The 12,067-nt window shown below is 39.8% G+C and overlaps 1 protein-coding gene across 1 annotated transcript; it reads left to right on the plus strand.

Moving 5' to 3' along the window:
- The first annotated feature begins 1,608 nt into the window (after positions 1 to 1,608).
- Positions 1,609 to 6,065, plus strand: LOC147311810 (frizzled-7-A-like). Its single transcript, XM_086266405.1, has one exon. The coding sequence runs from the start codon at positions 2,064 to 2,066 to the stop codon at positions 3,771 to 3,773; it is 1,710 nt and encodes a 569-aa protein (XP_086122531.1). The 5' UTR covers positions 1,609 to 2,063; the 3' UTR covers positions 3,774 to 6,065.
- Positions 6,066 to 12,067: the final 6,002 nt, after the last annotated feature.

A 12,067-nucleotide genomic window follows, 5' to 3' on the forward strand; every position in this document is an offset into this window, starting at 1 on the left:
TGGTTCATTTTTCTTCGTCTTTGTTATGACAATAGCTGTAGCGCTCTGGACGAACTGAGGATGACTGTTTGGGGAGATTACAACTGTCTAGCAAGCAATGAGCTGAGCCTTTGGGAAAGAACTTGGTTGGTAAATGTGAAAAAGTATCTCCTTCCCTTGAGGACTAAAACACTTTTTCAGTCTTTTTTGTAGTATTATGGTCAACTGTATCACATGAAGCACAAGCACGCTTGAGAACTTGGTGCTGAATCTCTGTGTGGTCAGTCAGAAATCTATACTGAGTTTTCTTTGCAGATTACAGCACAGAGCTCTAAACCTTTTCCTTTTGGTTCAGCTTCTCTTCCTTCTCTGTCTCCTTTTCCTTCTCCCCCTGCCCTCTTCGACCTTCTCTCTTCTTCCTGTCCCTTCCCCCACTGCAAGCCTACCCCCACCCTCTTTTATCCCACTCAGGGTAGAAAGACACCAAATGCAGCAAGGCCCCCAGGAACCGCCTGCACCTCCCACACTGCCTTTGAGCAGATCGATCATGCTGCCAGTCCAAATTACTCTTCCTTTGGCTGTTGTTCCTCCATACAATACTGAATATCAGCTCAAGAGCTGCATCTGAGTGCTTGCCATAAAACCCTTAAACAGCAACAGGTACTTTCTGTGGTTGAGTGGTTAAGACTAGTTTTTTTCGTGAATTTTTTCTCTTTTTTTCATGGTTTGCTCACTGTGCTGCAGAGTGTTTACATGTCCTGCACACATTGAGTGGCTGTGTGTAGCGACTGTGTGGGGCGATGGGGAGAACTCAGTTTTAAAGCTGCACACTGAACAGAGAAAACTGCATTAAAAGGTGTGTTTGATAAAACATGAAAAAGAAAAATCAAGTCCTTTAGTACACAATTAGAGCTGAAGAGTTGTCATACACAAAAGTGGGCAACTGGACTTCATTTCTGTTTATTTTGTTTAGATTTTTGCTTATTGTATTATATCTAGATTTTTATTAATACAAATCATTTGTATTTTGCTTCACTTTTGTGCTCCTGCCTTTTTACGGCATTGAGCTAATGCATTTATTTTACTGTGCTGATCTAAATTCTTTAACCTTTTTTATTGATGTGCTTAAAGTTATGGCTGCTGAAACAAAGTAATTTTACAACTTTTTTGGGACAAATAAAAATGCATATCTCATTTTTCTTATTCTGCTTTACAGCCCAGTAAAGAAACAATACGTATGTGTGTGTATCTACAAAAAGAGAATATGAGGTATTTCTTATGTTTAGGATTAACCTACATACTTGTTTTGTTTTTCAGAACTAAACCCAAACTTGGACCATTAATTCCAAGTGTTACAAACACACAATTATTGGCGAAATGGTATGATACAGAAAAAAATGATTAATTGGGTAATATTTGTTAAAATCTCTGGTGTAATGTAATTACTGTAACATATTTTCCTGTGGTGGGGGTCCAACGGCCAATCAGGAACGATTGCTGTAGGAAAACAAACACGGTGATTGGTCGAGACACTGCGGCGGTTTCAAGGCGCCTCGCGCTCGGCCGGAGGGGAGGGGGTCCAGTGAATGGAATGGGCGCCTGGAAACCGGTGGAATCTGCACAGAGTGAGGAGCGCGAGCCTCCGGACTTCCAACCGCCCAGCATGTGAAGCGACTCGCTGTGCGAACTAAAGTCGACAAACAGTGGAAATACTAGGCATTTACGCCTTTATCCTACATTGTTTAGCGCTAAAGTAAGTAGTTGTAAAAGTTCAGTAAGCTGGACTAAGGTGAAATTGCATTGTTTGGAGAAAACGGGACTTTTAAACGGACCGGGAGTCAGAGTGGACTGCTTGGAGTCACTTACAAAGACCATTAAGAAGTCATGACATGACGAGTGTTTCTCTTGGATTTATCTTCATTACACACGGGAGAAAAGTCGATTACAATCATTTTAACTGAAATTACTTGGACTTCTAGTTAAGTATTGGGACATTTATTGAAAAATTCTTTCCATTTTCCACCATTTTTGAGTCGCACTACTTGGATCAAAGTTTTTCCTTCCCTCCCCCCTCCTCCTCAACTATGGCGGCGGCCAGGTTCACCACTGGCTCCGTGTTTCTGCGGATCATGTGGCTGCTGTGCGGGCTCTCCTTTTTCTCACCCGCTTCTGCCCAGCATTACAACAGTGAGAGTGGAATATCCATCCCGGAACACGGCTTCTGTCAGCCCATCTCCATCCCGCTGTGCACCGACATCGCCTACAACCAGACCATCATGCCGAACCTCCTGGGCCACACGAACCAGGAGGACGCCGGACTTGAGGTGCACCAGTTCTACCCACTCGTTAAGGTCCAATGCTCTGCGGATCTGAAGTTTTTCCTCTGCTCAATGTATGCTCCCGTGTGCACCGTGCTGGAGCAGGCCATCCCCCCGTGTCGGTCCCTGTGTGAGCGGGCACGGCAGGGATGTGAAGCCCTGATGAATAAATTCGGCTTCCAGTGGCCAGAACGGCTGCGCTGCGAGGCTTTCCCCGTCCACGGAGCCGGGGAGATCTGCGTCGGCCAGAATACGTCGGAACCGGGCACCCCGCCCTCCTCTTCTTCTCCCTTTGCACCGGACCCAATTACTCCCCCTCCCAAAATGGCAAGACCGAACCAGCACCCTTCACAACCAAACCAGTACCACCAGTTCTCCTGCCCGCTGCAGCTGGAAGTGCCCTCCTACCTGGGCTACAGATTCATGGGGGTCAAAGACTGCGGAGCCCCCTGCGAACCTACCAAACCAACCGGGATCATGTACTTCCGAGAGGATGAGGCAAAGTTCGGCCGGCTTTGGGTCGGGATCTGGTCCATCCTATGCTGTGTGAGTACCTTGTTCACGGTGCTCACCTATCTAGTGGACATGAGACGGTTCCGATACCCCGAGCGGCCCATCATCTTTCTGTCTGGCTGTTATTTTATGGTGGCGGTAGCCTATGCTGCCGGGTTTTTCCTAGAAGACCAAGTAGTCTGCGTGGATAAATTCAAGCCGGACGGCTACAGGACAGTGGCTCAGGGGACCAAAAAGGAGGGCTGCACAATCCTTTTCATGGTGTTATACTTTTTCGGCATGGCCAGCTCCATCTGGTGGGTGATTTTGTCTCTGACTTGGTTCCTTTCTGCCGGGATGAAATGGGGCCACGAAGCGATTGAAGCCAACTCCCAGTACTTCCACCTAGCCGCGTGGGCTGTCCCGGCCATCAAAACCATCACTATCCTCGCCATGGGCCAGGTGGACGGGGACGTCCTTACGGGGGTGTGTTTCGTGGGGATCTTCAACGTGGACGCCCTCCGCGGTTTTGTCCTGGCCCCCCTTTTCGTCTACCTGTTCATCGGCACGTCCTTCCTCCTGGCCGGCTTCGTATCTCTATTCCGGATCCGCACCATCATGAAGCACGACGGCACCAAGACAGAGAAGTTGGAGAAGCTGATGGTGCGGATTGGCGTCTTCAGCGTCCTCTACACGGTACCGGCCACCATCGTGATCGCCTGTTACTTCTATGAGCAAGCCTTCAGGGAGCACTGGGAGCGCACCTGGCACATGCAGACCTGCAAGCGCTTCGCCGTGCCGTGCCCGGTGCACAACTTCGCCCCCATGACCCCGGACTTCACCGTGTTCATGATCAAATACCTGATGACCATGATAGTCGGGATCACCTCCGGTTTCTGGGTCTGGTCCGGGAAAACGCTTCAGTCGTGGCGGCGGTTCTACAAGCGGCTCAGTAACGGCAGCCACGGAGAGACGACGGTGTGAAGTTTGGAGCTCCCGTTACCTGAGAATGAGGTCGAATAGCTTTCATTTTACCACACTTATGGATGTATTTTTTGATCAGTTTTTTTCTGTTACAAGGTTGTGGCGCAAATACAGGCCTTTGAACACAACCAAAACTTTTAACAAGTGCCCCAAAAGCTGGCTTAAATTTCATTATACTTCTCTCTTTTTTCTGCCCACAATCTTTGCTTTTGCATTTTTAAAAAAGTTGGATTTTAGCCTAAATGATCATAATGATTACTGGACTGTAATGCCAGACTTGTTATGAAACTTCCCACATATTATCCATTATATCCTTGTATTACTATTTGAATGTACTTCCTCTCAGCTCTTTTAAGAATTTGTCACAAAAAGACTGCAAACTGCAAGAAAAGGTCAAAGTTCAGATCCCTCCAACAGCCACACCCCCTCTGACTGTGAATTCAATACTTGGGGCGTTGTAAGTTACTCTGCTTTTAGCTAAAGACTGAAAAGCTTTAATACACATGTTAGATTTTGCAGAGTACAATCTGTTTGTTTTTGTTTTATACACCAGCTCTGCCATTATGTGCCAAGTGGCTGCCCACAAATCAAAACTTTTGCTTCCTTTTTTTTTCTTAAATATTTTTTCCTGTATTGAATGTTCACTCCGAAGGTGAATGAAGTTTTTATGTATTTGTTTGCACATTTATGCTAAGTGTTAAAAAAAAATATGATTTACACCACAGATTGACCTGGATCTAACACTTAGAGAGACCACACACACACACATACACCTCCACTCTCTGTAATTAAGACACACCAACTCATTGTTTGTCTCTGTGTGTGGTCTCCTATCTAAAAGACTTTTTTCTTCTTTTTTTTTTGTTTGTTTGATCCTTTAAGACATCCAAAGCACCATTTCAACCCATCCAGATTTAATTCGAATGGCTGCTATGGGTTTTTGTTTCATCCTGGATTAAGATGACTGTACACACTCATGCCGGTTTTCTTGTAATTTCACTTGAAGTGTTTAAAGGTTTCTCTTTTTCCCAAGTAGACTGAACATGTTGGAACTTTTGTTAAATTGTTATGATTTTAGTGTCTATGCTGCCTCACGAAACTCCTCAAAACACAGAAAAACTTGAGGTTTTTATCTGGAAGGTAGCAGAGAGTCAAAAGGTCAAAGCCAGGTGGGAGTTCAGCAGTGTTGAATCTAAGGGCAGTAAAACAAGTTAATATATATATTTTAAAATAACTTGCAGTCTTTTCATACAATAGTAGGGAAACTTAATTACTGTTGAAATAAAACATTTTCAGGACAGAGCATTTTATAGTGTTGAAATGTAAAGCCTTTTAGTAAGTGGTGCCAGTAGAACTCAGATCACACCGCACAGGTTTAATAAAAAAGAAAACGTTATTTCTGTGTGACATTAACACCAATTACCAGGTTTCACATCACATAAATGCTGATGCAGCTAAGATGAGAGACAGACACTGCAGTTCTCTGAATTGTATTTGCAAGATAGTGAAAGGATTACAGCTGCTGGCGCCTCTGTAATTGGTGACAATAGCAATCAAGTTATCAGTGATTTGTTCTGCTTCCCAGGCCGCTATTCCTCGCAGAGCATTGGTCAAATGAGAAAATGACCTCTCAGACTTGAGTAATGAAATCAGTTGGAGTCATTGTGGGGAAGCAGAAAAACACGTTTTCACCCTGAGTCAGCCGTTAGGCAGCAGACGAGTGCCTGAAGCTTTTGTTTCTTTCCATGCAGTACATTTTCTCTGCATAGGTCACACACATGCATACACATAAGTAATGAACGGGAACGCTCCAGCAATGAGGGATGACTCGTATTACAGAGCTGTTATTGGTACTGTGTCCTGAATCCTTGTGTTATAATAATAATACTAAAACTGCGTACTTTGTACCAGTCTTCATATTATATGTTAAAGCAGTGTGTATATAGGAAATGCCAATGTTCCCATGTGAATTTACCACATACCTCAAAGCCTGGGTACAATTTGTTTGTAGGACTGAGTTAGGAAACGTTTCACTTCACTCATCACCTAACAATACAGAGCAGGTCTGTGTTACCAGGCTGACTGCACTGTTTGTGTTTTCAGAAGGAATACGAGTGTTTTTATCACAACATATGCAAGGTACCAAGTAAACAGACTGATTTTTTAAAAAGCATAATGTATTTATGGGGGGTACTCATATTTGTGTCTTCTTTTTTTTTTTTACTTGTTTTTTAAAATGAGATAAGCCTTATGTATGTGTACAGTTTGAATAAAAAGCGATAAAGTTTGTAATCTGTTGACCTCTGTGATTTGTTCTTGCCACTCATATTTTTAATGAATCTGTCTTATTGGCAATGCTTCAAGCATTAAATCCAGAGATACGGCAGGTGATCCAAACTTACACCTCAGCTCGAGTCATTGCTGACTTATCATTCTAACGCCAGCATGTCACAAGAATCACAGGCCAAATCTGTATTACCATGCGACCTGCATAAAAACAAACATAACTAACAAAAATCTGTTTTCCACTAGAACCTTTATGAAATTAATGATGGCTTTCAACCTGAAATAAATAGGTAATAAAAGTTATAAATGGAGACATTGTCTGGTATCAAAGATTTCCTATAGCTGCCCTTGTGGCAGGAGAGCCGAATCAGTTTGTTAAAGAAGGCCCAAAAATAAAAGGAAAATGTACAGATGTCTGTAAAGTGTGGTAAAAAAGACTCAATCTTTAATTATTTGTGGAAGTCATGCTTCTGTGTGTATTCAACCATCAAAATCCTGCATACTTGTCCTAAACTACAAATTGTGTCTATAGTGTTAACCTTCAAGTGACTGTGTCGTGTTTTCATGACATCTGCTTTATGTGTCTCTGCTTTGGAGATAAAATTTGTTATTTCTTATTCTGATGTGATGAATCCAAATTGGACCCTTAAAGAAGCTGATTAGCAACTTCTTCCAATATATTTTCTTTTTTTCTTTTTACATGTTACAGCTATGTAAACATATTAGATAGATTTTAATCACACATTGTGAGCTTAAATTTTGTAATTTATTTAATGGTTTTTAGTGATAGTTCACCTTTTGTCATCATGTAACAATTTTAGAATCAGAAAAATAGTCTATAAAGAGGTCTTTCATTTAGAGACAGATATCAGTATAGGTGGGATGTTGAGTTTTATCAGTTATTTATCAGAATTTTACCACATTTGCAAAAGTCTTAAGCCATTGCTCATTTCTTCATTTTTCTTCCAAGAAGCCAGACTGTTTTTTTTTGTGTCATTTTTTAAAGTGCATTTGGGTGGTTTTAGTTCTCCAGGTTTTGTGAAGTTTTTCTTTGGACATTGTCTGTGTTTTCACTCATTTTTCAGAGCAATGTTCTTTCAGTTTGTTTAGCCATTTAAAACAATGAATCACTCAAAAAAGACGCCTAACTCAAGGGTCGAAGCAGTGATGTGTTTACCCATAACAAGAAAACTTGCCAGAGAATCGACATTTAATTGTATCGTCAGACACTTTGTTACTAGGATCCTGTCATAAAAGCACATTATTTGTTTCCACCTCTTTAGTTGAATATACAAATATAATGCCAAAGCTGGTTCAGCTACTGTTTTCTAAAGGCTCATTAAATGGTCTCTGTGAAAAGATGGTTGTCAAGAAGCCACTCTTTAGAAACAGAAGCAGGGAGAAAGGACTGAAATGTGGTACATTACACAAGAGCTGGACTGAAAATAAGCAGCGATGGTAGTTATGGAGTGATGATTTGAACCCAAAATTTCAAATTTGGGTTTATCACTCTGTATGTGCAGAGGAGTTCAGTAAAGAGGGATGACAGTGAGTGTCTGCGGCCATCTTATTAAAGACGGTGGATGCTCTGTCACAGTTTGGGGCTGCATTTCAGCTTCATGCCAAAACTGATGGAAAAGAACATTTAAAGAGCGCAACTCTCCAGTTGTTTTTATTACAATATGATGACATAAGCTTGTTATGGCTTATGTGATGTCATAGGGCATCGCATTGAAAAAAATAAAAATTGTGTGGTACAGCTATCTCAGTGCCCTTTTGTTTAATATACTACTCAATATGGTTTCTTTAAATCTTTTTACTAAGAACTTTGAGTTCTTCAAGTAGCCTGGAGAACTATTATTAAAGACTACTTAAAGAATTTACATGTAAGAATTCCTAAAAGAGTTCTGGCCACAACCAAACCTGTTAAAATATTTAACACTGTAGGGTACCAGGATCTTTGCATTGCACATTTCTTGCTGCTAAAAGAGTCAAAATGTATTTTATTCATTTCTGGTTTAAATTAAAAACTTGTGGTATTAGAACTGACCTAATAGCATATCATGAAAAATAGAGCCAACTAACAATTTTGTCATTTTCACTTTCAGTGACTCAAACCTAGCGAAGTTTGTTTGCATCAGAAGAATTCCTATCATGACTTTTTCCATAGTTTTTTTTCTTACAGGACTTGGCCACTGTTGTTGGAATAATGAAACCCCTTTTTTATAGCATTTGCAGTCACTGTATTGTAGTGTTTAACTCTGAACTATGGCTACCCCACACTGGAGAAGCAGGATTTACTGCTGCACAGGCCTCGAGGCAAACACTTCCCCAAAATGGTGATGTAAAATATATTCAATATCTCACATCTACAAACAGAAAGTTTATTTAGTGTAAAATAAAAGTACAGCACTACAATCTGTGACTTCAAAGCGATCCATAAGTCAAAGGTCTTTAAGTGAACAAACAAATTACATTTTATTCTGTCTTGTTGTTATTATAATGAGAAAAGAACATATATAATCCGCGAGGTGTCTGTTAAAGTCCCCAGAAACATTTTGATGTACTGAATGAAATGTTTGTTTAATAATTTTGGTGTTTATAAGTCAGCGGCCTTTGTTTCTGAAGCTTGGGAAAGATCTCAGGTTGGATTATTTGTTCAGTATTTGTAAGTTATGGTGCTAGTCTGGCTCTGGTTTTATGTTGCTGTAAGCCTTTTCAGGCTGGACGTATTGTGTATGCATGACACAATAATATACTTAAATCAGTCAATGTTCATAACATGTTATGACAACATATTTTACCAAATAAGGGCATGTAGTAGCTCTTACAGTCTTTGACCCTGGAAATCAGTCAAAGTTGGGCTTGAGTTTGGGTTGTTTTGTCAAACTGTGAGTCACGTGTATTGTTAAACAAATGTCAGCAGCACAAGTAGAAGGTTTTCACACTTTATGTGGATATTTTTAAGTCATTTTTGATCACCCCAGCCAAGGCATGCCTTCACTAACTTAAATACTAAAGTGCCACAATAAAGTTAGCTGTATGGGCATTAGTTTATGTAGATTAGGAAACATATACATGAGGAATCTGGTGAACTAGTGGGCAACAAAAGTTACAAAGATTAATGATAATTAAAAAAAATATCCTAAATACAGCACTGAGGTAGAGTTAGCTGCTTTAATCATACAAGAGAAAGTTATTCTAATTGAGTGTGCTTACACTCAATTTTTGTTGAACTTGGTGCATGAATTGTTTGTATGTGCATGGCAACAGTCCAGACTCTCAAACAGAACAACAGAACTTTCTGACCAAATATAAATATTCTTACATCCTGAATTTCTAAACAATCTGTATTAATTTGTGTTTACTCTTCATGCAGACAAACAGAAGGACACAATGGTTCATTCTCAGGCAAGACGGGGAGAGATATCTGCTGATATCAGTAAGGTTGTAATGGGAATCATGTCTCCCAGTCATCTCGAAACCCTTTCAGGGACAGAAAGCATTATATTAGTCAGTGGTTCTCAAATGAGAAGGCTAAGCGTTGGGTCTTAGGGTTTGTGGAAAGCATATATTATATACTGCATCAGGTCATTCATTCACTGCATCAGTAGTCTCAGCCCAGGAGTGTCATATAATGGGAAAAGCTAACATAACATGGCTGATGCTAACATAATGATCTGCAGACTAAACAAACACTGGGAATGCAAGTATCAACATCGAGAGAAAAATGCCCTTCATATGAAAAAATGCATCTAAACTTGATGCAGCAGAACTGTTTGCTGGTCTGTTTGAAAGTGACTGAAGATGCAATAAAGTAAGGTACAGTTCTCAACATATTTATCAGACCACCTGTTATAAAAGCAAAAAGAGACAAATATTTTTAGAAATCTATTAAAAACTTGTTTATAGCTAAAACTTATATTGTTAGACAAATACCAAACAAAATTCATGCTTGATACTCAGATTTGAGCCGGCACACTGGACTTCACACTGGAGTCAGAAATGAATTAAACATAAAATTCAGCCACTAAAAATTATCTTTTGGAACTATTTTTACTCTTTATATTGCTGCAGAAACACAAAACTTCCCTTGTGTGGTGAAATGGCAAATGGTGATTTTGGTGTTTGTATCCCAGCTACCACAGAATTAAAAACAAAAACAAAAAAACAAACAAACAAACAAACAAACAAACAAGAAAAAAAAATTAGAAAGAAATTATTAGAATTATGCTGTGTTGTTTTTTTTTTTTAAATAAATCATAAAATTCCTGAAAGAGGCCTTTAGTGCATGGTTCTTACTTTCAGAACATTATCAAACATAAACAGTTAATATGTGAAGCTATTAAACAGGACTTTAAAGATCCAGACTTGTAATAGTATACAGGGTGGGCCATTTATATGGATACACCATAATAAAATGGGAATGGTTGGTGATATTAAAGTCCTGTTTAAAGTTAAGTTGAAACCAAGTACACCATTGTTTTTCTTGTGACATTACCAATAAGTTTGATGTGTCACATGGCCCTCTTCCTATTGGAAAAACAAAAGTTGTATCTAAGACGGCCGACTTCTAAATAGCCACCATGGTCACCACCCATCTTGAGGAGTTTGCCCCGTCACATATACTAATGTGGTAGAAACAGGACTTTAATATCAACAAACATTCCCATTTTATTATGGTGTATCCATATAAATGGCCCACCCTGTATATTAAAAATTCAACAAGAACAAACACTGTCCTATGCGATGCAGTGATTTACTCCCTATTTCAGCAATCCTTAAACTGCCCAGCAGCCAGCTCAGCTTTTATTACATTCACTTATCATGTAGACACTTAGGCCTGACAGTGAAAATACTTTTCTTGCATGGGCATAACTTTACAAACACTAACAGAGATGTACAGGCAACACTGTGATGCCATTAAGCAGAAAATAAATGGTCGACTCTTGTATATTAAAAATGCCACAGTACTGCAAATGTTGTGAGTACGGTTTGATTTACCTCCTGAGGAGCCGTTCTCAAACTATCCAGCAGGCATCTCAGAGGAACTACCTCTATCCCAGTACTCAGGTTTCCAATGCCAGGTGTAGTACTGACCTCTGGTGGCCACAGCTGCTGAATGCATCTATGAGTAGTCAGTAGAATTATACATGCAGTTTGTTGACATGTTTTATTTTAAAGGTACAGTCAGTAATTTTTGATTTTTTTTTTTCCAGAGAAAAAGGACACTGTACTCATAAATATAGATGCAGTAATGTCTAAGTACACCTTCCAGCAAACAAATGCATTCTGAAAACTTATAATTCTTAAAAACTACATAAGAGTGAGTTTGCGGTTTGTGGAGGTGGTCACTGGGCCATTTTTTTGTCCCAGTCCAGCCCTGCCAGTGACATATGTAGCATGCCGAAGGAGGAGGAGAAGTTGTTTGCATCATTTAAATTGGTGCCTGCACTTTCAGACTCAAGATATGAAAGATCATATACAGTATAAACTGTGTCCCCATAAGACATATGTCTATATCAAGCTTACAATAAGCAGAAATATTTTTATGTAGTTATTCAACATTCATAACCTTAGAGATTATTTGTAAAGAGGATCAAAAGCTATTCCCAAATGAAAAAACCCTGCAAAAGAAAAATGTTCATTATCTTAATTGTCAAGGGTAACCGTATAGAACAGAGGGTTAAGCTGTGAAATTAGTTTGATGGTTTATTCTAAATAAATTCTTCTTAAGAAAAAAATCACTGTATTCATACCCATATGTTTAATACATTATTTTGTTTGAGAGCATCACACACATCCCAGGAGCAAAGTGGAAAGTGTCACCCCTCCCCAAAAGAGAACCCCCCCCCCAATCACATGCACCAAATGACACTGGTCTATTGTAAATAAATATCACATCAACAGATTTTCTTTTCTTTATGTTTACAGACTATAAGATGATTGTGGATAGTTACTCTCCCACAGAGCAGCGATTCCCTAGAAAAGTCTCTTGGTGAACAAAG

Source organism: Aulonocara sp. 'chitande type north' Nkhata Bay, linkage group LG16, assembly GCF_057382095.1.
Source record: "Aulonocara sp. 'chitande type north' Nkhata Bay isolate Kocher_YH1m ecotype deep benthic linkage group LG16, A_spYH_male_GT1.1, whole genome shotgun sequence".
Lineage (NCBI taxonomy): Eukaryota > Metazoa > Chordata > Actinopteri > Cichliformes > Cichlidae > Aulonocara > Aulonocara sp. 'chitande type north' Nkhata Bay.